Source organism: Astatotilapia calliptera, chromosome 3 (assembly GCF_900246225.1).
Source record: "Astatotilapia calliptera chromosome 3, fAstCal1.2, whole genome shotgun sequence".
In the NCBI taxonomy this organism is placed as follows: domain Eukaryota; kingdom Metazoa; phylum Chordata; class Actinopteri; order Cichliformes; family Cichlidae; genus Astatotilapia; species Astatotilapia calliptera.
Window position 1 is genome coordinate 11,778,207 of NC_039304.1, and position 22,881 is coordinate 11,801,087.

Consider the following 22,881-nt stretch of genomic DNA (forward strand, 5'->3'; position numbering starts at 1 on the left):
CTCCATAGCTTTGCAGCTATAAAAATCCACAGGCTCTGAACTCACTTCTAAGCATCATCAAACAAACTTGAAGTCATCTTATCTGAGCCCATATTTAAGATAAAAATGTGAAGATTGCACTATCAGCCTTCAGAGCAACATAAATTCCGTGTTATCACCTTCCCATAACTCCGTCATACAGGCAGCGATATGAAAACCTTCACAGCTTCACACACAGTAGAAAGGAAAGTGCGGTTGAATAGCTTTTCTCAGATTTGAAACTGGCTAGGACACATTTAAACAAAAACCGACGCCAACAGCCTTCATCAGAGAGTGACCAATTGCTTGAGAACTGTTTTGATGAAAACCTAATTGTGTGAATATAAAATATTCAGTGAATCTCCAACTCCAGTTGTGCAACACAGTGTGCTCGAGGTGTCGTCCATTTTTTTCCTACTTTAATCGTTTCCATATTTATAGGTCAGACACAGGTCAGAACAAGGAACTGAAGAGCGCATGCCCCTTCGCTTTCCGTGTAATTGCATCATTATTTAACGGAGCGAAAAACGTCAGATTTCAGAGGATGCTCCAAAGGTTTAAGCCTCCTTTGACCACCTTTATCGTATTACTATCACTTTCTCTGATCGTCCTAGAGCCAAAGACAACATGCAATACATCTCAGAAAATGGAAAACATATGTTACTGCTGTGACTTAATTTTAGGGTTAAAAACTGAAACCTGAGCTGTGCGAAGAGTATATAGCACATCAGAGACATACTTTGTGATTTGAAAAGCTTCAGCTTGCTTTGAGTTTAAAAACTCCACACTCACACTTCATGAATAATAAGTTGCTGAGACAAACCAGGGGTCTTTTTATCTGGGGTTGCTCCTTGCTGTCAGTGCTCAGAAAACGGTTGTTCAACTGTTTTGTCTCGTTTTGCAGTTTTAACTAGGAAGCCTGTTCCATGTCTGCGCTTCGGTGGATTGCTCTCTATTGACTCTCATGGTGTCAGTAATTAGTCAGTGTTTGTTCTGTGTCCTTTTCTACTGAGATTAGCTATTCGTGGGGTAGGAGTAGGGTCGTATAGGTTTACTGTTTGATGTGTGCTTTTAGAAACTGATATGGACCCTGACATGATCATGCATGTCATATTTACAGTTTTGCATTCCACAAGGAGGCTATTACAGCCAAAAAACTTGGATTTCACAGTTTTTATTACTTGAAATGACTCCTGCAAACAGCTGCAATATATTTTTATTATAATGTAAGTTTTCCCAGACAGCCTTTTAAGCAATACAAGAAAACCGGTTCTTACTTTTGAATCCACTCTGGACATTCTTTCAAATGTCTCGCAGTGGTATATAAAAAAACTTGTGTTACTGACTCTGATGGATAATAAGGGTCAGCTCTGTCTTTCTAAGGTTAGTTTGTTTTAAAAATTGCTTGTATATTAATATTTAATAGAACAAATGAGCTCACAGCAGCTCCACCAGCTTTTCTCCTGCTAATCGAACTGACCGTAACACCAAAACTGTACACTTCATAGGGGTTTTTTTTGCATAAATTGGAAGGGTAGGTGATTTCTGGGGTGATATATGAAAAATATGCTTTTCTTATATTTAAAAAACATGGATGCCTGTCATCTTGTCTGTGCTAGAATAGAATAGAGATTGCATTGTTGTGCGGTCACAACCTCATTCCAGCTGTCAACACACCTGAATCAAATGATTAGGTCATTACCAGGCCTCTGGAGAACTTCAAGACATGTTGAGGAGGTAACTTAGCCATTTAAATCTGCTGTGTTGGATCAAGGACACATCTAAAACCTGCAGGACACCGGCCCTCGAGGCCTGGAGTTCGAGACCCCTGATTTAGGGTGACCTGATCCAGCCTTAACTATATGCTTTATCAAAAAGGAAAGTTTTAAGTCTAAACTTAAAAGGAAAGAGGATGTCTGTCTCCTGGATCTAAACTGGGAGCTGTTTCTGGAAAAAATGGATCTGATAGTTTAAGGCTCTGCCTCCCATTCTAGGAGATGCTAAGTTTATCTGTTTGTAGTTGTGAGAAAGGTGGTGCACGGAGGCATTGTTGGCTACTTGCTATGGTCAAAACCAATGTTGGTGTTTAAGAACTGTGAAAACATCAGGATGTAAAATCACAGCATTAAGATGTTGATTCAAAAAGTTCACATGTTGAATCTTTGGTGTCTTCTTATTACAACTAACTGTAGTTGCAAAGAACTTAGTCCAAGCACTTCTCTCCAGCTTTTGTTGTTGCTTTATTACAGACAGCAACCTCTTAGATCATAAATAACTGACTTGTTAGTGACGGGCAGGAACAACTTTTCCACCGTCGTTACTCACGTCATTAGTCCTATCACCTTTAGATATTGATTGGGTGGTGAGAGAGCCGTGACACAGAGAAACGCATTGCCGTTCCAACTGAACTGTTTTCAAGTGAGAGCACTGTGAGCATAGCAGGAAAAAATCTGTGCACTAAGGGTGTTTTTGCAATGCTCAGTGAGCACTGTTAACACTGAACATTGTATTTGTATAGAAAGTAGACACTGCCAGAGCAAAAACAGCTGTCAGTGGACACACACCCTAAATTGACGGGGGTTTTTTAGATTGATTTCAACAAAAGGAAGTATATTTTCAGAAAACATGTGTAAACTGTTCTGAGCAGCAGCTATATTATCCAGATGATACGGCAATATGGTCTCCATTTTGAAACACGGGGGATCAACTTGATGCCGGCTATCCCATAAATAAGCTGCGGTGCTTAGCGTCGGCCCAGATCGGGATGCAGGTCCCACGCTCCCCGTTTCACTCTAGCCCCAGCCTGGTTTAACTCACTCCAGCGGCTTTACGCGGCTAATTTATGCCCATCCCTTCCTTTCGTACCCTCTTTAAAACACCACAGTGGCCGTGGGTGGGTGAAAGAGGGATGTGGAGTGTGTGTGAGGTGGTGGGCTTTGTGTAGTGGGACCCTGATGAACTTAGCCTTTGCATTCACCAGAAAGCTGCTAAAACATATGCGTGCTAATGGGAAAAGCTTGATGGTGAGAGCACATGAACACAGCTTCAGGAAGTAGTAAATGTCACTGCTGATTCTTAATTACGTGCTCGAGTCCTCTCAGCGCTGTGGCCTGCATGTGGAGTTTTTAGAGGCTTTCTCAGGTGGGATCAGAATGTGGCTTATTCAATATGTCACCATAAACAGCACAGTAAATTGTTAGAAAATATTGTGAGCTGAGCACAGTGGTGGTTGGTTTTAGAGCAAAGAAAGTGCGTCTTTGCTTATTGTACCCTTATATCAAGACATACTTTTTTTTATGATCCAATTCTTGATTGATTTAAGTATTAAACTGACGCGCTTTTGTCTTGTCTTCCTCTCTTTACACCAAACTGGTCACGGCAGATGGCCCCGCCCCTCCCTGAGCCTGGTTCTGCCGGAGGTTTCTTCCTGTTAAAAGGGAGTTTTTCCTTCCCACTGTCGCCATGTGTTTGCTTACAAAGGGTCGCCTGATTGTTGGGCTTTTCTCTGTTTTCATGTAGTCTTTACCTCACAACATAAACGGCTTAAGCTGACTTTTATATGCTATTTAAATGGCATTGAAATGAATTTAACTGAATTTAATTTATATACGTCATTGTTGACATGTCCATGTGACCATTTAATTTATAGTTGCCTGATTTCTCGTCCCTGGAGAATAAAGCTAACCCAAAATTCTGTTTTTTGGTGAACTTTATGAAAACTTTCTTTATTGATCTGGCAAATCAAGCAAGTATTTCAATTTGTCCAATGCTAGAGTTTGTAGAATAAAAAAATAAGAGAATTCCCATCATGCTCTCGTTATATCTGTTTTTTTCATTCATTTTATTCATAGTTTTGTCCCTCTTAACCTTGCTGATTATATGGGGGTTTTTTGGACTGATTTAATAGCTAATGTCAAATAAATTCACCGGTAAGCTATTGTAAGCAATCCAATCTCACGGGTTGTTCTGGGGCAATGCAACTCTACAAGACCTGAGCTCTCATGTGCCTGCTATTCTGAAAAACAAATCATTTTTGCTTTCATGCATACTCCAAAAAGCTGTGGCCCCAAAATCGAGACAGAACAAATGTCTTCCTCTGCAGAGCTGCGGGGAGTTCACCGAGAAGATGTACTCTAAGCCAGAAGAGATTGGCCCATCGGAGGACGAGCTGGCGTTCGTCTTTCCCTCGAGCGCATTATTTATCCCGTGCCTTTGCATGCATCCTCCCACCTGAGCCATGATACAGTAATCTCAATAGGTGTGTTTATGGCTCTGTAAATCTATCATCTTCACATTACCACCAAACACTGAAACCAGCTCGCTCGCAAGGCTCAACGATCCAGCTGACCGCTCCTCTGGATGGAGTATTAAATAATAATCAATCACGATTAAGGAACGATGAGAGGAAAAGCTTGACTCATGTGGAATGCGTGGATGTGGAAGCAGTGAAAGCTAAAGCTTAGGTGACAATGTTGGAAAAAAAGAGATATTTAGGGAGTAACATGTTTTAGCTGTAACGCTGCTTACTTTCATTTCAGCTCCCATCTGGCTTTAATTGGATTTAGATGATTGTCAGGGAATTACATCTTTATTTTAATCCTCTGGTTTTGGTGGGGTGGGGAAGTGTGGTTGACTTTCAGCTGCAAGTCATAAAATCCTTGTCCTGGTAAAACATTTTATACCGTGGCTCAGAAAGCTTTTTAAACAATGGCTTTCGTATAAATCATGCCTGGTGCACATACATCGTCTGTGAGGGTGGTGGGAGGCTACCATTTATATCCCGCCTGAACCATTAAAGTCTTCTCGTGGGAGCTGAGGGTTCGGGCTTTCGAGGGGTCCTCGATGTGAGTCTCTCGTTAACTTTAGCTTCGTTTGTCTCTCTTCCTCAGGACGCTGGGACTGTTAAGTAATGTCATCGCATCATAATATTGTAATCTTTTAATTTGACTCTTTCTTCTGCAGCAGAGGAGCGGTATCAGTTAAACATCTGCTGCTTGGAAAGTCAACATAGTGACCCTTTACAAGACCTCAAACACATTCAGCATGAGAGAGCTTTTCTAGTCGTTTCACCAGACAGCGAGTGATGATAGAAGCGGTGTTTTCAAATGTATGGGGTTGGCTCAGTTTCCATCACATTAAAAAGTAAAAACAACAACAAAGTTAACTTTAACATCATTCTATACTAATAATGATGAACAGCTCATTTTGCTGAGCAATACATGCTGTATTGTCAGCTGTTTATCACAGAGACATCATTAGGGGTTCTCAAGTGTTGTGCAACCAGGCGAAACCCTGCTCATAATCCCAACACTGCACACTGAGAGAGAATCGAGTGATTTTATGACAGATGGTGGTGATTTGTCACAATCAAATGAGAGATTCTATCTGCCTAAAGACAACACGGGGATGGGTGGAAGCAGCGGCCATGAAATGGTTTTTTTATTAGCATACAACTGAATGTTGTTCTCCTCGCGCCTGTGCAGGTTCTCTCAGGGTCTCTCTACTGGCTTCCTCCCACATTCCAAAAACATGTTAGGATAATAGGTGAGGATGGATGGATGGATGGATGGATGGATGGATGGGCAACTACATTTCCCTCATCTTTACTTTTTTCACTTGTTAATGATATCGTTTGGGGGGAAAAAGAAATATCAACCAGTGTGTCTGTGGTAATTCAAAGCTTAACAACTTCATATAATCTTTAATTGAGGGCTTTAGATTATTTTTAATTAGATTGAAAACATCACATGAACAGTAGTGTTATGGGCATTTTTTTTTTTAATATAGACACAAAAAGCAGGAATACTGAGAAAAAGATAAGCTTGAGTACAAAGGTGATTAACCTTGTATAAATTACAGGAAAACACAAGCGACAAAGGGCAAAACATTAAAGCGATGGCAGGACCACAAGGAGAACTGGTGAGTCAGCAAGTAAGTGTAAAGTAACAGCTAAAAAAGGAAAACGGAAGATGACAAAAACTAACACAGAATCCAACTGGTGAAAACCAGTGAGGGTCGGGAAGATGATTAGAAGCGATTGAAGGTAAATGAACAGGGACTTTTGGTTGTTGCTGTCAGACAAGCTGGTCTGAGTGTATCAGAAGCTGCTGATCTGCTGGGATTTTCCAACACAGCCGTCGCTTGGATTTACAGAGAAAATGTGAAGTGAGTTCCAGTTCTCTAGATGAAAGATGCCTCATTGATGTCAGAGGTCAGAAGAGAATGGCCCAACTGCCCTGAGGTGATAGAAAGGCAACAGTAACTAATAGCTACTGGTTACAAGCAGAAGAGCGTCTCTAAGCATGGAAGATGTGAAAACTTGAAGCAGAAGGGCTACAGCACCAGGAAACAGCACCAGCCACCACTCCTATCAGCTAAAGATCAAGTATTGATCCATCCTGCTTTCTATGGGCGGTTCTGGCTGGTGGCGTAATGATGTGAGGGATATTTTCTTGATACACTTTGGGACCCTTATTACCAACTGAGCATCATTTACACACCACAGCCTACCTGAATATTGTTAGTAACCATTTCCATCCCTCTATGACCACAGTGTCACCTCCAACTGGTTTCGTGAACATGACAGTGAGTTCAATGTACTCAAATGGCCTCTACAGTCACTACATTTGATTCCAATAGAGCACCTTTGGGATGTGGTAGAGTTGAAGATTCACATCATGGATGTGCAGCTGACAAATCTGCAGCCATTGCGTGATGCTGTCATGTCAATATGGACCAAAATCTTTGAGTAATGTTTTCAGCACTTTGTTGAATCGATGACTTCAGTCAGGAAAACTGGGGTGAACTTTAATAGGACTTTTACCATCATGTGAATGCGCTCACTTTAAGTTTTAACTGCAAAATAAAAGGGGATCTAAATTAGCTGTTGGCTTGTTTACAGTCAGTCTTCTTGTTTCTGGCTCTGTGAGATTGTTGTTGTGATTCAACCTTGTTCCCATATGTCAGCAATTACTTTGGGGCAGCCAATGTTATCCTAACCCATTCTTTCATATTAAAGCAGAATCATCTTTTAAGACAGTGGAGCATTTGTCTGTGGACAGTCATTTCCCCTAATCCTCAAAACCTCCTGCATGCTTCTCTTATGCAACCTAATATCCGAGCCTGCCCTTGTGTAAAATAACAATGCGCTCTATCATTTTTCTCACCTCATCATCTTCATGGATTGTTGTTTAAATTGTCAGGAGACACCTTCGGCAATGTTGTGGTAGAGAGCCGTCTCCAAGCTCGTGTCAATCAAAACCGTTAATTTCCTCCTCGGGTGTTTGGTTTTAAGCTCTAGGCACATCATTGATGCCACGGTTTATTTTCTGTAGTCACACATTGGCAAATACGAGAAGGATTTCTTCTAAAAGTAAATATCAGAGGGTTATGGATTGAGAATGCATGGGCCGCATCAGCCTGTGAACATGTCAAAGTCCACGTCCTTCCCTGCTGGCACCACAGACTACACCAGTGTGTGCGCGTTAAGATAATTCCCCAATTCATGGAACATGCTCAACCTACCAAATCAAACAAGCTAAGTCCGATTCTGTCAGTGACTTTGGACTTCGAGACAGGTTTGCTTTGTAGAGCTGAAATATAAAAAAGTGTGTATGTGTGCCGCGTTAAGTGTCGAGACGTCTGCTCCGATGTTGTGATTAGGGTGGCTGACTATTTGCTCTGGAGTGCAGCACATTCCTCTCAGCCTTAATTGATACCAATTATGCGGCTTTTGATTTGGTGTTTGATTGGGAAGAAGATGTGAGGCCTTGATTCGAAGGGCACAGAGTTTTTATTGTGTTTGGAACCTCGGGGTTGGATGCCTGAATGATAGCTTGCTACCTTGTGAGTAACATCAAGGAATGCCAGCGGGTCATTTTGCCTGCGCTATTTTTAATGTTGGGTTTCAGATTTTTGTTTTTTTGCGTCCTGCCATCGCAAAAGGAAGCTGGAAAGCCACTCAGTGTATAAGTATATTCCCCGTGTGCCAAAGGGTTGTCCATCTTACTGGGTGTTTTTTTTTTTCTTTAAATAACTACAGGATTTGTCCCTCCAGGGGACACCTGGCTTGTCCCCCACCTCCACGGTGTAAATGTTCTCTAGCTTAAACTGCCAGATGTTATAAAAGGCTCCATTGAAGTAAACCTTTAGCTCATAAAAAAGGGGGTTGTAGGCGGGTGGCTGAAAAGTCTATCCTGATAGCTTCAGTGACCACACTATGTCATCTGATTTAACATAGAGGCTCACACATGTAACTCTTTGGGAAAAATAAAGCGATTTGGAGCCAACGGTGAAGTATGGCAGTGCCAAATGTGTCTCTGCTTTGCTCAGATGTGTAATTGAAGTCACCAGTTCTGCGCAAGCAGGCTGGAAATAAAAGGTTAATTCTAAAGATGTCACAGTATGACCGAGAGTTTCTGACATTTCCAACAGAGTGAGGGAAAACTACAGAGAGGGAAAAAACCCATCCAAAGCTTAAAAGAAAGAGGAAGCAGTGGCATGAGTGAGACGGAAACTTGAGATATTAGGAAAAGAAATGGAAAAGAAGAAAATTGGTTTACAGTTGTCTGTCTGCCATTATTCCTTCTCTCTGACAGTCTGACCCACACACACACACACACACACACACACACACACACACACACACACACACACACACACACACACACACACACACACACACACAAACATGCAAAGCTGTGAAGCTGCTGCTGGCCCAGCTTCTTGTTTGTACTAACACTGTCATCTGAAGCCCATTTATTGATTGGCTAATGTGCCAGACCTGAGGGCTCATGGTGCTTGGATCAACCCCCCCGCCCTTCCGATTACTTCCTCCAACTTTCATGCAGTGCACGCTCTAAAACGGACACACACGCACACACATTCACCCACGCTCTCCCTGCCCCCTCTCCCTCCCTCCGCTTCCCCAAGATACTCTTGAGAAAGAACGGGAGCAAGTCAGACAGGAGACGGCAGGCAGGGAGGCAGACACAGCACGCAGAGTGACCCACGGAGGAGGCCGTCACGCATCGGACCCAGACACACACACAAAAGTACTCACGAGCAGATCTGGAGGGACTGGGTCTCACACACGCGCACACACACACACACACTTTGAAAAAGGCATGGAACAAGACTTTTCATCCTGCATGCTGTTGATGACAGCTCTTCTACTTCTGGTACTGTGATTTTTACCCTGTTATCTCCATTGCATTTTAAAGTTTTTATTTTGTCTTTGGTTATTAATGTCCTCTAAAAGCATCTATTTGAGTGTTTATGCTTGTATGTGTGTGTATTTTGAAGTAAGCAGTGCACTCTGCACATCCTGGAGTCTTCTCAACAGTAGCTTTGCCAGGTCAGCTACAGCAGTCCTGCAGCATTGTCTTATTATATTATTATGTTTTTTAACCTAAGCCATGAAAAAAGGACTTGTGCATGCGGAGGTCAGCGAGCTGCAGGCTCACTGTTACATTACAGTGCCTTCCTCACAGCATGACCGTGAGTACAGTACTGTGCTGCGCAGTGCTGGCCACATGACAAGGGATTTAGCAGATGTGCAAATATCATGTGTCTTTGCCAACTGCAAAGGCCGTCGTATTGACACAGTCTGCAAAAGAAGGCACCAGAGTCGGGTTTCTTTTTCCCCTTTTTCAGGAGTTTTCCATCTTCGGGGAAAGTGTTTTTAGTCTCAGCTGCTGACAGGTGACTTAAATAGAATCCGTCCATCAGAATAACTCATAACGTGGAGTTAAGTGATCTTTAATCATATGCTCATTTCCGCTTTTTTACCTTGTGGAAAAACAAAGGCCTTGCGGTTGTCACCCTCGTGTATTTGCTCTGTTTTTTTTTTTCACAGTATGAGCACCAGTGAGCAAATAATAGTTTGTGTTTGCAAAGGTGCTTTTGCAAAGAGTTTTAGGAAGCATTATGAGTCAGTTATGGGTGCATGAACGCTCAAATGAAATAAGAAGCGCGATAGATCATAGCAGAAGCGGTGGGACGTGCAGTGATGGAGGGTTAAGGAAGAGTAGATATCTGAGCCGTTTGATTATTGGCTCCAAATCCCAGCAGGACAGCCGTCCAGCTAGCGGAGCCTTGTCTTCCTCCGCTTTCATTGAGAACAATAGCAGCGCAGCGAGCCAAACAACCTCTTCATCTCCATCCCTTCATCCTTCATCTACTTCCACTCCTCTTTCTTCGCAAGCCTCTCTGCGCCTCGAGCACTCTTGGCTTTGCAACACACAGCCTCAGTCGTAATTGAGTGCAAAATTCACTGATTGCTTTTCAAAGGAGAATTAAGGTGGTGCACTAACCGGCTGCCCAGAGCGCAGCCTGTGTTTATTTACCGGGATCCAAACATTGAAATAGTTGGCCCGTGCAGAAAGTAGCGCCGCTGCCGATATGTTTGGCTGTATGTTCCGCTGGCTGTGTTTAGGTTTTGCCATTCCTCTCTGCTGTTCCTCAGGCGTCATCAGCACTGACAGCCATTTATATCAGTCCCCACGCACTTTTAATAACGTGAACCCGCCATCCCCTCTCAGGACTGTACAGCATGGGTGTTTTTCCTCCCATGACCCAAGGAAAATAATCGGAGCCCTATTATTGCATTGTTACTGTTTTTCTTTGCACGATCCATTCATCTCTGTATTTGAAGTGCACTGCCATGCTGTTCGAGGGAGGAAAAAGGGGGTAAAGAGGTCAGCATGAACTGGCTTTCCCCTAAAAAACCTTTCTATCTTAAAGCATTCTACTTCAAACGCAAGCCTGGATCTTCACTGTAAACTGCCCAGTAGGTGCAAATTCATTTTCTGAACACACCCCACCCCTAATGTTCAGCGGCTTCTGGGTAAATGAGCTTGTTTAGGGCTCACATTTCATGCCTAATCTGCAAGAGCTGGAAATGTTAAATCACTGTCAAAAACACTGTTGGATGTGCAGACACAAACTGCCGCCTCACGGTGTAAAAGTCCCTATTGTGCGACGCTGTCCAGAGCACACAATAGCAGCATTTCTGCAATGTTAGGAAAAGAAGTCTTTCATGGTCCAGCAGCATTATGAAGACTGAGTGGTTTAAAAAAATGATAATTTTTCTCTTGTATTCATCTGCTCCCATTGAACACTCCCAAACCGCCTTGGAAGATTGGCAGGTTACTTTATTGACTGTGTTTGCGCTTCGGTCTACTGAGCCACATTCCTGTTGCCACAGGAGGTGGACGATTTGTCCCAGTGTTGGTTCCAAGTTCCAAGTCTTTTTTTTTTTTTTACTTTTCCAAGTTGTCATCCATTAAACAGGTACAGGACCAGTTTTTTCCTTTACCTCAGTCTCACTGGCAGGTTTTAAGTAGAATACCTTCACTGAGTCCTTGTTCTAGATAGCAAAAACAATCTGTTTCCCTTTTCACCTAATCTGAGCCCGGTATTCAGAAAATGCAGCTCTCTATTGCTTCATTCAGTCAGCTCTGGAAAGGGCATTGAGAAAAGTGAAGCAGAGGAAAACTATCTTGACTTAAACACAACAATAGATATTGCCATATTGCCTGACAGCAGCGGCATTATAAATAAACCTTTCCCTACGAGCACGGCGAGTTAGTCCACTTGGAAAATACCAAAGACTTTATGAGGTAAACAGGAGCTGAGATAGCGAGGATCTTAATTTTTTTTGGCTGTCACCCTACATCCGAGACGCACACTGTCCTTGTAGTTGTAAAATTTAGCTTCTCATAATATTGATTTTGGGTGGCGCAGTAATATTCCCGTCTCCGCTGCCAAATACAGCACAATGCAATTAACAGAGAGAGGCACACGAGTGTGGCCCGAGCCTTAAGCAAGGACTAATATTTCAAACTTTAATGCATGACTCAGACATTTTAAATACGCAAAAGGGCCAGAAGTCAAGAACTCGTGATTACTTCCTCTTACTGCCTCTCTTTTCCTGTCATGTGCACTTTTATTGTAGTTTTTAGGTTTTTTTAAGCTCCTCAATTTAAGGAATGGCTGCAGGAAGCCACAACTCACTTGGCTAAAGAGCTGCTTTCTGTAATGATGGGAGATCTTTGCTAAGTCATAAGGTCAAAGAGTCCAATATAAAGATGACAGTGAGCTTCAGTGATCAGTTTATTTTATCTCAGCTTCTGTAGAGCTGATGAAGGCTGATAACAGCAGACGCCTGTTATCAGAGTGTCCAAAACACTGCATATTAACGTCTCTTCTTCTGGTGTGTAGAGCTCGCGTACGGCCCGATCAGAAGAGGACAGAGACACGCTTTGGGACGCCTGGGGTTCCTGGAGTGAATGCTCTCGTACATGTGGCGGAGGAGCCTCCTACTCCCTCAGACGATGCCTCAGTTCCAAGTAAGACCCAAAAGCTTCACAGAGGTAACCTGTGAGAGAACATGCAACAGTGTCGGGAGAGCTGGTCTGGTTCTCTTCATAGAGTAATATTAACATTTGCAAGGCTAATGTCTCCTGCAACATCAGACTTTTCAGAAGGAGAAGCCGCACACGTAAAAATATTGATGATGGAGAAATAAAGATTAGAGATTGCTCACATTCTTGCAGACATTACTAGAAGTTAACATACTAAACTGCTTTTCCTTATTTCTGTCATTGAGGTAAATATTATAGTTGTGGGTGGTTGTTAAATAATGGGGTCAGTGTATTTACTACTTCATATTAGCCAAAAGTTCAACTTAAGACTCCTCTAGAAGCTCAATTTCAGGTGTTTTTTCCAAATAATGGGTCTTGCTGACATCAGAGAGAGCGGATATCCTAATATGGTCATCTAATTTGTAAGAGGCAGCCAAGCAGCCAAAAACCTCTTAAAGGGAGAGAAGCTAAAAGACAAATGAGGATTATTTTATTTCTACAATCCTTTAGGCAGCATTTACTGATATCAGGTCTAAAAATCTCAGATGCAGAAAAAATTCCAGAAAAAACAATCATTATGAGAAGCAGGGGCATAAAGAGCCTTTTTAAAACAAAAATCAGTGGCCTGATGTAACTGTTGAGTTTATAGCGCAGTCATTAAATGATGACTACATCACAGCAGGAGAGCATTTGCTGTAAATTGAAAGTTAGAACCTCAGTGACCCTCAGAAAAATGGAAACATCCCACCGGCAATTTGTTAGCGTGTGTTCAAACGTGATCTGAGCTAATCCCCTTTTCTAAAGTAGAAAGTCCTGACTGAAGTTGGACGGATTTCCATCAAAATGCAACATCATTGCTTTTAGGTTTAGGCAGGGGTTTTAATAGTGTGAGTAAATCCCACAAATCAAATCCTCCATTCCCTTGGGTTGTAAGTGGAGTGCTCAAAATACATATGACTGTTAAAGATCCCTGAGTGGATCCACTATGGACCCGTCTAGACAGCCATGTGAGCCAAAATCTTGAATTCATCATTGACATTTGGAATCTGAATTTCAGTAATGACCCCAACATGTTTCCTCACAGATCAGAGCAGAACAATCAGTGACTCTTGCGAAACTACATGCCGCTTTTAATAAGTGTTTTATGTGACAGAATTTGGGCTGTGCAAACACGGAGTCCCGCATTGGATGGATTCCCACTGCTCATCATCTCAGGCTTATATCAGGAACCTCTTAATCCTTGTGCCAGAGTCACCTGGTCGGTAAGGTTTCAAGCTAACCCACAGTGCTCCAAGATTAAAGCTCAGGGACCGAGTGCATTGGGTAAAGTGGTCAATTATAAACAAATTTAAGGAACAAGTGGGAAAAATGGACATAAGAAGGGAGACAGTACATTTTCCTTAGAAATGTTGTCACATTTATAGGCTGGGAAATAGCTGCAGGGTGACTTCACTTGCATTCCTCTGTTTTACAGTTCCCAGAATATACTGCTGCTCAACTCAAGGTAACCAGTGACGTTTGCTGCTGGCTGCAGAGGTAGCACCCCTAGTGACAGGACTAGTCACTCAGATCATGAAACAGTGCAATAGTCTAGGATCAAACTGCCAGAACAGCTCACATCATTCTTGAGGTCACAACCGAGGTACTGTGAAAGGCTCTCATATGTCTGCAACCATGAATCCATCTGCACTGGCACTAGACAAAAAGACTGAGCAGCATACAAGTGCCAGAGGGCCCCCACCCCCCACCCCCCGTGTACTGCACTGTAAACATTGAGGTCAATGTCTCTTTGAGGAGTTCATTTCACGATCTCTGGAGCAACCACTTCTCTTTGCCTGCCCAGAATATTTTGGTCAGACAAACCTCAGGAGTAATTGACTTGTTAAGAGGTGTTTGGGGCTTGAGCTTCATACGGGACATAGGCAGCGTGTGTATGTGTTGATGTACATTCTCCGCCTCCTCTAAGTCCAGGCAGGTTTGTTTACCAACTCTGGCAGTTGCCATAATGTATGGAGCTCTTGAGCAAATGGTAGGAGGCTTCGTTCCACCTTGTCCCACCTCACCCTGCTCTTGCGTGGGAATGAGGGAGTCGTAGCCTGGCCTCGGGTAGCAGATCAAACGGCATCATTAAAAAGCATAGCACAAGGCCCCTTGTGTGTGTGTGTGTGTGTGTGTGTGTGTGTGTGTGTGTGTGTGTGTGTGTGTGTGTGTGTGTGACTCTTTGGAAAAGGGAGCTGGAAATAGGTCTGCAACACCCTCCAAACCAATACCATTCCAACTCTCTGACTTTTTAATGCACACACGCACATACAGGGCACTTATTGCTACTGCAAAACACACCAGAGTTAGTTAACCTCTCGAAAGGGCATGTGCAGAAGTACAGACTATCCGCAGATTGCCTGGCCTTCATTACTTCTATCCACACAAGTTACTGCACTTGATCGCCGGCTTCTTTATTAACAGCAGCATAGCTGGTTGGATCCAAGTGTGAACATATGGATTAGATGTCATGGCAAGAAAAAGTGCTGCTCCAATATTAATGAAGCACTAGGCAGGAAAATATTAATCTGTACATGTTATTAAAAAGAAAAAAAGAAAGATCCAACCTCAACTTTGTTTAGAAGAAATTCACAAAGAATTTGACTGTGTCGTTTGTCACCATGACACCAATGGGAAGTAAATATCAACAACTGTAGGCAGGAGATGTTTCCTGTAGCAATGCGGTCACGTATGTACTGAAATTATACAGTGGGTGACATGAAGTGACATTAGGCTGTGAAGGCATGCCGCAACTTTTTAAAGGCAAAAATGGGTGAAAGTGAAATTTCTCCAGGGCAATGAAATGTGAAATTAAGGTTGGCCTAGCAACCAAGATTATGTCTCTTTTACAGCCTTGGGAATCACTCTGTGTGGTCCATGCTGTGTTATTAACACCTCCATCCTTTTTAGTAATATTCCTAACAGTAGTAGACCTACAGCTCTGCCCTACAAATGAATAAAAAGACAAAATATATCATGATTAATTTCACTAACAACTGCAATATTTTTGCCTAATCTCATGATACTCTGGCCTCCGTTATGCTCTTTGTTCCATCTTTTTCAGCTTCTCGTTATCCTCCTGAGATAAACAGTAAACTCTTAGCTTTCCTAAACTGATCAATAGCAGAGCTCATAGCTTGAGCATATTTTAGGCGTTAGCAAATCAGCTACATTTTTGTGTGCCCACATGCCTCAAGTGTATCAATATTGTGGCATGGGTTTTGGAGCCCTGCGTGCAATTACTTTCAATCTTGCGAGAAGAGTTGATGACATATATATGGACATTATGGGCCGGATGAATTTTACTGCGTATCCAATACTAGCCCAATTTTTTTATGGTTACAGTAGATTTTCCTTTTTTCTGTTTAATGCTATAGATGGTACTTTTAGTCTTTGTTGAGTCTCGTGCAGTTAACTAATGAGCGCACTCTCTGTAGTTGTCTTTTTGTGTTTGGGGTCACAGTTTGTGAGTTATGTTTTATGTGCTCCAAGACTTCTGATATTTCAACCGAGTTATTTTTCCCTAACCTATGATGACGCCATGATGAATCCCATGTCCTGGCCCTACGTCTGCTTAGCCTCCACTTTAGAGCTTCTAAAATCAAAAGGAAATGAAAAGGGAAATTCATTTTATTCCCTTTGCCTCTTTATGTCTCGTTTATATATTGCTTGTCCCAGTGTGAGTTTCCACGCTGATCCAGATCTTAGCTACCTGTCTCTCAACTCTTGGTCTTTGAAAGTCTCTTGTTAGGGGTTCAGGCCCCATGGCCTACTGTTTGATTTGGCAGAGGGGACCGTCTGGATTCGTCACAGGTTCTAATGTTCTTGCCATGCCACATGGTCCACATCCACTCCCTCCATTCTCTGGAATAACATTGTAAAAAACCTTAAGCCTTCGTTCACTGCTGAGTCCAAAGTCAGTGACGTCTCCAATCATGATTCCAGATTAGCTAAGGGCCAGTGACACTGGAATTCCTCTTAACTTCCCAAAAGAATACCATTTGATTAGTTTCCACTGGGGTCTTTGATAATTGCCCTATCATAGTCACCATCAATGGTTTATCATCACTCTGCATCAAAGCACAAAGAAATCCTCATTTTCAATAAGTGGTTAGCTCGATAATTTGGGCAGAGACAAAGCAGACTGTCATGCAGGGAGTCGTGATCCAAACTGCTCCAATCTGTTCAGCAGACGCAGGCTGGAGGGCTTTACTCTGTCTGCGTTACTACTGCGTGCAGCTTTGCATTTTTTCAGACACACAGAGAAAATGGGGCTCCTATTTTTAAATGTTGTGAAACTCGTGTTAAAGCTTTAGATTTTTGAGATTTTCTTTTACAAGTAATAAGCTTGAAGTCAAATTGTCTATAAAGATTATTCATATCGCAGAGAATGGAGGAACATATGTCGAGTGTGGAAACTGAACTAGAGCCTGACTGCAGGGGAAATAATAGCTATTTGCTATATCGGCATATATAGTAGCCAATAAATGAAAATGCAAAAGGTAAAGAAATAACACAGTTTTATGCGTTTTGCAGAATTTGTCCATCACAGTGCAATCTAATGCAGCAAGTGCTGGAAATCCACAAACAACAACCAGCTGGGCAGGTTGTAAGTACAGTTAGCAGCACAGAAAGTTAAATTATTCATCAAATAATTGCATTGAAGTTCTTCAAAAGGCACCAATGCCACAAACAGTGGTCCAGTTCACTAACAGATAGCTAGAGACTACTTGGCCACTCTGCTGCTGTTCTTGCCTTTCAGTCAAAGCAGTCGTGCTCAGAACTTTGATAACTTTAAGTCTCAATGATAACAATTTTAAACAATGTAGCCCTGTACAATTGTTTATGAAGGCTGTTAATGTTTATTTCTTCTGTGTCGTTGGGCTTTATTCCAGTCTTTTAAATGCTTTGTGAGCCACCCTCAAGTGGTCATTTCAGGAACTGCAGTTTTTATCAGCTTCATTTGTCATCTTCAGCGTGCCACTGGATAATTATGCACAGTTACTTTGTGTGAAATACGCTGTTAAAGCTTTGCAAACGCACCACAGACTTATGTTCGTGGGTTGCCACATCAGCGCTATAATTTTCAATATGAATAATGAGGGAAGAGTCACTGGATATAACACCAGCTCCTTCAGATGATGATGACTGGTTCATGTTATGGTTTGTTTTATCATTCTCTCCCACGGCCTATTTACCCATGGTTTCATTTTTTTTCCTTCTGTAGGACCTGCGAAGGACAGAATATCAAATATCGCACATGCAGCAATGTGGTAAGTTGAACCCACTCATCTTTGTGTCGTGGATGTCGACACAGCTTTCAAGTGTTTTTATTGAAGAAGTAAAACTGATATGGCAAATTGTGTCTAAAAGATTTATGGGTACGGGGTGTAATTCAGTGATTTGGGATCTTGCTGTTTGAGAGAAAGTAAGAAGTTGCATCAAACTTCTTCTGTTTCCATTTATTCTGCTAATTTCATGCAGCAGTCTTCTTCCCACATACACATTTAGAGATGCAAGACTTCATTCGCCCTGCCTTTTTCAAGAATGTAAAATATTTTTAAATATGTTTTAATGTCCCTCAGGATTGCCCTTCAGATGCCGGTGATTTCCGTGCCCAGCAGTGTTCAGCTCACGCAGATGAGCAATACCAGGACCAGTACCACGAGTGGCTGCCGGTATACAACGATCCAGACAACCCGTGTGCTCTCAAATGCAAAGCCAAGGGCTCAGGCCTTGTGGTGGAGCTGGCGCCCAAGGTGCTGGATGGGACACGCTGTTACACAGAGTCTTTGGACATGTGCATCAGTGGTATCTGCCAGGTCAGTAACCATGTCATGAACCTCAATTGCTTTGAAGTCATCAAGAATTTTGGTTTATTTCTTTTAATTTTTGAAGCCAAGATGTACATCTTGTGGGACTTGCATATAAAAACTTCTTTTTTTCAGTAAACTAAGCAAATCCTTATATTTAAGATCAGCTCACCTTAAAAATAACTGAAAAGTTGATCTTCCAAAGTAAATATATCCCAGTGTGTTGTAAAAAGTTTAGATTAAGCTAGTAAGGCAAGTGAAGTCAGTGTGATGCTCTGTGCAGCTCTTTGATTGGCAACCTTGGGTCCTGGTATTCATGTGGCATTACTTTGACATGTACAATCTGCTTAAACATTTTCACAGACCACTACACCCCTGCAACAATACTCTCAAATAGGTTTAGGATCAAGGTGTGAACTTCCCCAGATCTTAATTCGAGTGAACATTTGTGGGATGTCCTGGAAAAACAAGTCCAACAAGTCCGCTGAGGCCCCCGTCTTTAAACGATGTGCTGTCAGTGTGTCTGATACCGCAGTAGCCTCAGAGATTTTGATGGGCTAAAGCTGTTTGTGGAATAAGGGGAGCCTACACAGTATTAGACCAGTGGTTCTAATGTTGTCGCAGTACAGTACTCCTGTCAACACTGGTACGCAATTTTTTTCAATATTCAAATTTCAATATCGTGCATTTGGGAGCAAAAGCTAAGACGTAAATCTCAAGAGGACCACAGTGGACTACCTTACAGCACTAGCATCACGACATCTGCTTTACAAATGAATATCCAATGAGTATTCCTTTAGATTTAGCGTTTGACTGACAGCCCAGGAAATATTTTGCAATGCATTTTCTGGGGTTGAATGGAATTATGTCCCAGGGCATCGTGTCTGCAGAGACTCAGAAGTGTCTCCCTTACAATGCTTGGAATGATATTGCGGTTTTTGGTTTTGTCTTGCTGACAGAAACTGCAAAACGAAATATCCACCATTCAACTATGGATGGCGTCTTAGTAATTCAATGAATGAATATTGAGGAGACCAGAGGGTTGTTTGAATCGCTTCATGGTAACACTTAAATGGTACTGAAGCTCCAACAGAACCAGCTGGAGTGCTTCATGATATCATATCCTTTCTCTTTACTTTTGTGTTGTTGCAGAAAATCTTCCCTGCTATCTTGTCCTCAAAACTAAGAAGGTAGAAGGTCTTTCAGGCTCTAAAAGTGAGGTGACTGTGCGTGTCATTTGTGATGTCTCAAAGTTTTTCGTGCTTCCTGTGTTTTCCAGATTGTAGGTTGTGATCATGAGCTTGGAAGCACTGCGACCGAGGACAACTGTGGAGTCTGCAATGGAGATGGCTCGTCCTGCAGGCTTGTGCGGGGACACTACAAATCCCAGCATTCTTCAGGAAAAAGTAAAGAATTGCTACTCTTTTTTACAATTTTTATTAAATAAAGAAGTAATTGCTGAGCTAAAGAGGTCCTCGAGCAGATATACTTGTTCACCACACAGACTATAAACAAGAGTTATAACTAAGCCCAATCAGCAGGGCACACAGCTTGGGATACCTGCCTCCATGCCTTTAAAATAGCTGCTTTGAAGATGGGAACCATGTCTGTGACCGCTCGCAGTCAGACGCCGTCTTCAGAGTAACTTCTGTTACTGCAACTTCTGGATTTGTTGCAGACCAGCCTAGATTGATTGCAGTATCTTGACAATCTGTCTACGTATATAAACTAGACAGCAGATATTTTCTAAACTTTCTGTCTGAGAGTGACTGCAATCAATTCCAGTCAGACTGCAACTGTTTGGAGACAAGTTGCATCTCACCATGGGACCTCCTCAATCACCTCGAGGCTGAAAGTGTTGCACGTCTGAGCGACTAGCTAGTTGCTGCAACTGATTGCACTATTTTGAAATGAATTGCAACCACCAACTTTTCCTAGTCACAAGAAGGTTGCCATCCTTTTTCTACTCTAGCGTGTCTGAGTCATAAGTCGCTCGTTTTTAGCATTTGTGTCATATATTGATGTAGTGATTGGTACTGTTTCTTTGTTTTTGTTCAAGCTGAGGACACAGTGGTCACCATCCCTTACAAGAGTCGTCACGTGCGTCTGATCCTGAAAGGCCCGGATCACTTGTGTAAGTCCTGGTAGGTCCAGGGTGCCCTTCCATCCAAAACAGCTGAGCATGATCTCTGTGTTTGGCAGTGCTCTTTCATTTGTCAAATACTACACACTGAACATGAGTTCACCGCACCACTCTGACTTTTCTGCACGGCGTGTTATGTTTTTAGCATGCTCCGATGCAAAAACAGTGAAACAGACATGGTGGTGACATTTTCATAACAGAAAACAGAAGATCGTACTTGGCAGGCCTTGAAATGAATGTTTCACACTAATAGCAATCTATGATCGATCTTTTACTCTGATTTCCAAAAGATATTACATTTTGGCCTCTCTAATAAAGACTCGTTTTAAAAGTAGCCCAGAGCAGACTAACCAGAAGAGATACGTGTTTCTTCCCTTTGCTCTGGCTCTGAGAAGACATAAGGCTTCCAGGGAAATTCACTGATGTCAAAGTCCTGGCATCAAATCCTCACCGGATCAAATGGATAACAAATGTTTCACCTCTGTGCCTGTCCTTTGCTCAGTGGCTAGTTTCCAGATCATCTTCTGAATGGACAGCTTTTTCATTAGATATTTCCACCCGCCCTATCCATTTTGCCCTCCGGCATCTTGATTGTAACCATGTGTTGCCTGGTGGTCACCACTTGTTCCCATGTATCTCTGTATTTTTTATTTTCTTTAAGCATCAACACTGAAGTTACACAAGATCCTGTATAGACAGGGATAAAGTGAGGTCAGTGAGGGGAAAGCATGCTGGCTACGTTAGCCTCATCACAGTGATAGAGTGACCACAGCACCCAGTCTGAGCTCTTTGTGTGTCGCTGGGTCTGACTGAAGGGTCTGTGATCAACATTTTAATCACAGCTCCAGAACTTAAGAACTTTACTCATAAAATATAAAAAAAAATGTAAAAATTAAAAGAAAGATTTTGTGGCAGGCAGTGGCCACACCTGTTTGTCTTCTCTTTGCACATATTGAGACTTTAATTGTTTGTTTTTTTACCTTCAGACATGGAGAGTAAGACTCTACAGGGGGTAAGAGATGAACTGGTCTTGGATAGACCCGGGCAGTACTACATAGAGAACACCACCGTGGACTACCAGAAACTTTCAGATAAAGAAGTCCTGAGAATCACTGGCCCACTCGGAGCTGACTTCACAGTCAAAGTAAGCGCTGACATTAATGCACATCTCTTTTTCTTTCAGGCTACAGCAGCCAGTATTTGTCATCATCTTGTTAAAAATTTGAGAAATTTCCGAATTGTCCATCTGTTCTACTTCAGGCTTGACGGGTGTCTTGCCGGGGACCTGAGGAAGGACAGATCTCATATTTTCTCTAAATATTGTTTTGTATTACCAAGGTGAAACAGGGTGTGACATATTTGGCTGTCTTTGTGAGAACATTCATTAACATCAATGCATTCCTTACTGTTAAGTTTAACCAGCATATTTATACAAGCCCCAGCCTAAACTTTAGCTTCAAAACCCAAGTTTTGACCCTCAAACAGGTCTTTGAATCTGCATGAAAAAACGAGGACCCGACACAAATTACTACTAATACAAAATGTCATCACCCTCCCAGCCACACGCTTGCTTTAGTTGATTTATATTCGAAGAAGTCGTCAGAAGAAAGCTGCAAACCACAATTGCCCTGTTCTGCAATCAGTAAATCCATCCTTGTAGATGTCCTCTTTGAAAACTTGCCATGATTTTCTGCAGATATGTTTTCTAGAACAGGCTCTGCATTGGTTTCTTTAATGCAAAATTGTTCCAGTCAGCTCACTGCACTACTTGTTAAATGTTAATGTAAATTTTCTCAGGCACCAAAACCGAATGGTAATTCATCAAGTGGACAAAAGCACCACTGAAAGCAAAAAGAAAAGAAAAGAAAAGAAAATAATAATAATAATAATTTTAGAAATTCCGGGGAGATAAACGGGTCACCTCTCTGACTTTCTTCACAGGAAGTTAAAACCAGCAGCGCCTCAGCAGACCTGCGTGCTTGCAAATCAATCACCCTCATTCCCTTTTTGGTGTCTTTGGTGCAGTTTGAGTCAAAACTGTTGTTTTTGTCATGCAATCTCCTGAAAGTGGTGCGGCCAGTTTTTATTTTTTTCGCATGAACTCCTGGTGAACGTCTCACAGCAGCAAAGTTTAAAGCAGCTTTGATTTCATGTGTTTTAAAGATATTTGAGTGTGACTCTTTTAAATGTGAAATTCAAACAATTCTTTTTGTGCAATTGTTCACTTTGAAAATGTGTTTGAGCTGTGTGCCATGCATTCACACAGTAGCACAAACATTCAGAGCCTCCGAGCTCCTCACCGCTCCTCTGTGGTGTAAGTGCCGCTTACTGAAACTTGTACTTGACTCACGGTAAAGTCTCAAACTTTGAATAACTCCAAAAAATCTGATTAGAAATGTGTTATTACATAACAGCGCATAAGCCTAGTTAATACAACGAGCAGTGACGTGCCACAGTGGCTGTGACGTGTTTTTCTGCTTCAGGCCCACATGTGAGCACAAAT

At 42.1% G+C, this 22,881-nt stretch overlaps 1 protein-coding gene across 5 annotated transcripts in view; it reads left to right on the forward strand.

The window, feature by feature from the left end:
• Nucleotides 1-22,881, forward strand: part of LOC113018600 (ADAMTS-like protein 1) — a 102,332-nt gene that overhangs the window by 55,536 nt on the left and 23,915 nt on the right. For 3 of the 5 annotated variants that reach the window (XM_026161740.1, XM_026161739.1, XM_026161743.1), the window contains 6 exons: nucleotides 12,241-12,368; nucleotides 17,650-17,695; nucleotides 18,008-18,244; nucleotides 19,515-19,641; nucleotides 20,295-20,369; nucleotides 21,365-21,522. In XM_026161740.1, coding sequence (XP_026017525.1) covers nucleotides 12,241-12,368; nucleotides 17,650-17,695; nucleotides 18,008-18,244; nucleotides 19,515-19,641; nucleotides 20,295-20,369; nucleotides 21,365-21,522 — 771 coding nt within the window. Of the gene's footprint in view, nucleotides 1-8,706; nucleotides 9,198-12,240; nucleotides 12,369-17,649; nucleotides 17,696-18,007; nucleotides 18,245-19,514; nucleotides 19,642-20,294; nucleotides 20,380-21,364; nucleotides 21,523-22,881 lie in introns of those variants that run through there. The other 2 variants (XM_026161741.1, XM_026161744.1) reach the window with 2 other exon arrangements.